We start from the raw sequence: 5,521 nt of genomic DNA, 5'->3' as shown, positions 1-5,521 counted from the left end.
TTGGAAACTACCATGGTAATAAAGGAGTATTATACATCAGCAAAATTATTCTCTTTTTTCAGTCAAAAATAACTTTCACAAAATACTTGGCTAACCCAATAGAAAAATACAAGTTACATTCTATCCTGAGGTTAAAAGAAAAGACGTTTGGAGGGGGAGGAATTAGTGACCACCGTGTACTTTGCAGGTTGGCATTTGCTGTGACTAATTTCAATGAAAAGGGTCTTCTTCCCCACTCAGAGCGCGAGGCAGTCATGTAAGAAAGAAAAGTAATGGGAAAATGGATTGTTTTCTGGGTTTCTCAAAAAACTATGATCTGTCAATCAGTATACTGAACAATAAAATAATACAGTTATTAGTGAGGAGTTCAAATTGATTTGACATGTAATGATAAATATTTTAAATGACAAATACTATTGTAACTTGAATTATACTTGGTCACTTCCAGATACAATCTATTCCTGTCTTAATATTTGTTTCATGGAAACAATTCATTACACTTCTTGATTTATTTTTTGAACACAATGAAGTGTGATTTGTACATGGCAGAAAAAATTACTATGATGACTATTTGGTCAAATTCTAAGGCTACAGACGAAATGTAAGATTGCTGAGGGTTGACATTAACAAGTAATTATTTTACCAGCAAGAATTAAAAAGTCTATATTATGATGGAAATCAATTTTGGTATTAAAACATCACAGTATGAAGCATAAATCTGATGACATTAGCTGAAACATAAGACATAGATATGTTTTTCCCTGACCTTAGCTATAAAACAAGACATTGGGTATGCATTTTCAAAGGCTTCCTTCTTATCTATAAAAATACACCTTCAATTTTGCAGCAGGCAGACATATTTGCAGGCATACATACTTTATTAGAACTTAGAGATCTGGGGTGGCTGGGTGGCTCAAAAAGTTTTTGTGCAAACCATTAGAGCCACATATCAAACAGGATGTCCTTCTTTTTGCCACCAAGGACTAAGGATTTCAGATTAGGCATAACTCTTAAAAGTGCCTTAAAAAGGCTTGACCTTGTTAAGATTGTTCTGTTCACTGAGATGAGCTTACTTAAAAGCAGTTAAGAATAGAAGGACAAAGAGAATAGAATGTATGTCAGTCACTGCAAATTATAAACAATGCCCATATACAGGCATTCACTTGCAGTTGAATTAATGTGATATAAAAACGTTTATTATATTACATTACAATTTCAAATTATAGAAGAACCAAAGTAGTAGCATCACTCAATTTAATTATGAAAAAAAAAACATAAAAAGATGCATGTATCAATCAAAACACGTGGCCAATTTACAAACGAAAACAATTTTATCTAAATTTTACTTGTCTTTCCTCAATAATTTATAAGTGTTTAAAAAAGATCCTCGATCTTTTTTTCAGACGGCTGAAACTGTTTTCTCAACTCTGACTAGCCTACTATGTAGGTAGAGCTTCGCTGTGCTCTTTCTCAATGTAGGATACAGGAACTTCAGAAGAGGATAAGCCATGGCTTTCATGGAGGCCTTGCTACCTCACACAAAAGGCAAAAATCCCAAGACACTTTGTTTGTTTGTTTGTTTGTTTGTTTTTTAAAGGATTTATTTATTGTTATATGTAAGTACACTGTAGCTGTCTTCAGACACACCAGAAGAGGGCATCAGATCTCATTACAGATGGTTGTGAGCCACCATGTGGTTGCTGGGATTTGAACTCAGGACCTTCAGAAGAGCAGTCAGAGCTCTAAACCACTGAGCCATCTCTCCAGCCCCTGTTTGTTTGTTTGTTTGTTTTTTAAAGGATTTATTTATTGTTATATGTAAGTACACTGTAGCTGTCTTCAGACACACCAGAAGAGGGCATCAGATCTCATTACAGATGGTTGTGAGCCACCATGTGGTTGCTGGGATTTGAACTCAGGACCTTCAGAAGAGCAGTCAGAGCTCTAAACCACTGAGCCATCTCTCCAGCCCCTGTTTGTTTGTTTTTGAGACAGGGTTTTCCTGTGTGTAGCCCTGGCTGTCTTGGAACTCATACTGTAGACCAGGTTGGCCTTGAACTCAAAGAGATCTGTGGCCTCTGACTTCTGAGTGCTGAGATTAACGGTATGTGCCCAGCTCTTAAAACATTTAAAGACCGAAATCTTGTGTATTTTCAAAGAAGGGAAAGGAAATGAGAATTAGTGAGGCTATAAGATGGGGGTGGAGTGGAGGAGAAATGGAGAACGGTGAAGTAAATGGAAAAAAGGTTCTTGGTCTCAGGTGTGATGCCTAAAATCTGAAGTAATGATTTCAATTTTAATCCACTTATTAGGAAGGGTACTCCGCCCCACACCTGAAATTTAACATCCTCATTTTGGCTTTGCCACAAAACAGCATGTTAAAGGTCTCTACATTCAACAGGATGCTTGCAAACATCCTTCATAGTAAAATCTATGTGGAATTGTTGGCAATACATTGATAATAATACATTCTGTAAACCATGGCATACCACATTTTACATTATGCAAAGAGACAATATTTACAAGTCTTTAGGAGTTTAAATATTTTTATCCACTAACATAAGTGACAATTTAGCAAAGTGCAGGAGGAAACCAGTGCTATTAATTGCATTTTCTTTAAGAGCAGAGTAAAACCATTTCTAAAAGCTACCAAAAGCTTATTTGGGTGTGTCCAGTAAGGGATTACAGAGCATTAAATAGCCTAGAAAAATGATGCATATTTAGAAACAGTGAGTATGAAAATCATAAGGCAGCATGCTCAGAACAAGGTTTTTGTTTTGTTTCTTTAAACACCAGCACTGATGTTTTTAGTGTTAACAATAAATACGGGTATATGTTTGCATTTATTTAAAAATTGAGAGTGCAAAACACAAGCCTCATTTAATAACAAAAAAGATGTGCAAATTTTCTTAACACAAATAAAAGAGTGAGAAGAATAGTCTACTGTTGTAAAGAATAAACTGAACACAGTGAAGGGGACTGTCCCCATTCCAAGATCATCTACAAGGCACTAAGGGTAGGAAATGACAGATAACACAGAGGAGACTGAAGAAAACTCCTCAGTCGGGTCGGAATATGGGGTATTTTGGTAAGAATTCTATTAGTATTACCTGTAAAATAAAGACAGAAAAGAATATATTGACAAGATATTTTTCATTTAATATACATAACCCACAAAATCTTGTTGAGTACCACAGGACTGTATTTTCATCGTGGATTACAGGGAATGAGTGGAATGCAAAAAAAAAAAAAAAAAAAAAGTTGTTCAAAGAATTAAGTTATGACCAAACAGGCCTCTCGTTTCCAAATCAAACTGGCAGCCAACCCTACCCACTAGAACTAACTGCTATTATTGCCTGATTTATGACAGATATTTGCCAAGAGGCAAACCCTATTACAGTTTTATATCCCGTACCTTTTCTTTCAGCCAAGAAGAAGAAATTAAAACTACTTTATACAGATTAGAAAAAAAAAAGTACCTCTTTTAATTTTTTTTTTTTTTTTTTTTGGTTTTTTGGTTTTTTTGAGACAGGGTTTCTCTGTATAGCCCTGGCTGTCCTGGAACTCACTTTGTAGACCAGGCTGACCTCGAACTCAGAAATCCACCCCTGCCTCTGCCTCTTGAGTGTTGGGTTTAAAGGCATGCACCACCACGCCTGGCTCTCTTTTAATTTTTTAAAAATTAAAACAGCTACTATTAATGGCGGATTATTCTTTTTATAAGTTTATGAAATATAAGTAGCTCAAACAGATTGACTATAAAACTGAACTGCAGAAAGGCTTACAAGATTTCTGGGTTTTTTTTTTGTTTTTTTTTGTTTTGTTTTGTTTTTGTTTTTTAAAAAAAGATTTCTGTTTTTGTGAGACAGGGTCTCAGATTTCAATATGTGGCCCTGGCTGGCCTGGAACTTGCTATGTAGATCAAGCTGGCCCCACACTCAGATACCCATTCACCTGGCCTCTGTTTCTAAGAGCTGGAATGAAAGGTGCAAGCCACTTCTATTATTATGTTCTTCTATTATTGTTATGATGAAGGCAGTACTATGTACCTCAGGCAGGCCTTGACCTTGCTATGAAGTCAAAGATGACCTTGAACTTCTGGATTACAGGCTTAGAGTGGTGCTGGGGACCAAAGTGAGGGTCCTAGATGCTGGACAAGCACCTCATTGTACTAAGCTCTCAGCCCTGGGATGTTTAAATGATAAGTACCGGAAGTTTGGAAGGTTCAGGATGCGGAACAGATCAGATTGTTTATATGTGGTTCTTTGCTTTGGGACTAAGGCTACCTATTTTCTTTCATATTTGACAAGTTTTTTGAGGTGGGGTCTCATTATGTAAGCCTGGCTGGCCTGAAACTCGCAGAGATGTGCTCACCCCTGCCTCTCAAGTGCTGGGAAGAGAGGTATGTGCCACCACACCTAGAAGGATTACATGTTTTAGCCTGTACTAAGAAGATCTATTTTGATAGATTTTACTCATTCAATAGTTTATTCACTCCAAGCTAAATGCCAGCCAAATTAAAAAAAAAAGCAAAATTCAGCCAGGAATGTGAGTCCAAAACTGAGAGTCAATCCCTATATAAGTTTTTTGATAAGCTTGCACCTCGGTGTATTTTGCTAGGCAGCAGCTGTTCTTACGGCCATATGTTATATAGTTTGTGCCTGAGGTATCAGAAACGAAGGCCATAGAACATTTTCAGTTGAGCACAGGAAGTCAGACTTTTCGAAGATGTAAATGATCTCCCAACTCTCGGGATACTTTAGGTTGGCCACAAAGCTAAAGAAAATGAACGGTGGCCTCTGCACCCCAACTGACAGAAATCCGGGCTGAGAAGCTAAAAGGCACAATTAACAGACAGTAAGCACAAGGGGTAAAAATCCAAAGAATGCAATTAAAACAGCTTCATACTTACATACTCCATCATATTGCTAGTTTCACATTTCCTTTTAGTCAGTTTCCAGTGCAGAGCAAGCTAAAAAGGTAAGAGTTTTGGTTAAGAATTCTTCTACCATCTTTGGCTAATTATATTTGAATATGTCACTAAAAGTACAATCTAGGCCGCATGAGATAAAACAGTACCTCACAACCCTTATCAAGAAGACAAACTAATGGGCTGGAGAGATGGCTCAGTGGTTAAGTGCACTGACTGTTCTTCTGAAGGTCCTGAGTTCAAATCCCAGCAACCACATGGTGGATCGTAGCCATCTTTAATGGGATCCAATGTAATGGGGTCTGACTCTGAAGGGAGCTATGGTGTACTTAGATGTAATAGTAAATAAATAAATAAACCTAAAAAAATAGAAGTAAAAAAAAATTTTTTTTTAAAAAGAAGGCATACTAGTAACCGAGGAATAGTCCATTAGTCGATTCCTTTGTGGACTTAGTACTTACTTTTTCTTTTTTTCTTTTTTTTTTAAATTTCTTTTTTAAGATTTTTAAAATTTATTTATTATATGTAAGTACACTGTAGCTGTCTTTAGACACATCAGAAGAGGGCATCAGATCCCATTACAGATGGTTG

At 36.5% G+C, this 5,521-nt stretch overlaps 1 protein-coding gene across 1 annotated transcript in view; it reads right to left on the bottom strand.

Annotated features, from left to right (window-relative positions):
* Positions 1-2,068: 2,068 nt before the first annotated feature.
* Chic1 (cysteine rich hydrophobic domain 1) overlaps positions 2,069-5,521 on the bottom strand; it is a 38,097-nt gene continuing 34,644 nt past the window's right edge. The window contains exons 5-6 of the mRNA XM_021188221.2: positions 4,913-4,972; positions 2,069-3,110 (exon numbers count right to left, since the gene is read on the bottom strand). Coding sequence (XP_021043880.1) covers positions 3,060-3,110; positions 4,913-4,972 — 111 coding nt within the window. The 3' untranslated portion in view covers positions 2,069-3,059. The remainder of the gene's footprint in view (positions 3,111-4,912; positions 4,973-5,521) is intronic.

This window comes from Mus pahari, chromosome X, assembly GCF_900095145.1.
Source record: "Mus pahari chromosome X, PAHARI_EIJ_v1.1, whole genome shotgun sequence".
NCBI classification, from domain to species: domain Eukaryota; kingdom Metazoa; phylum Chordata; class Mammalia; order Rodentia; family Muridae; genus Mus; species Mus pahari.
This window is presented reverse-complemented; position numbering and strand designations above follow the sequence as displayed.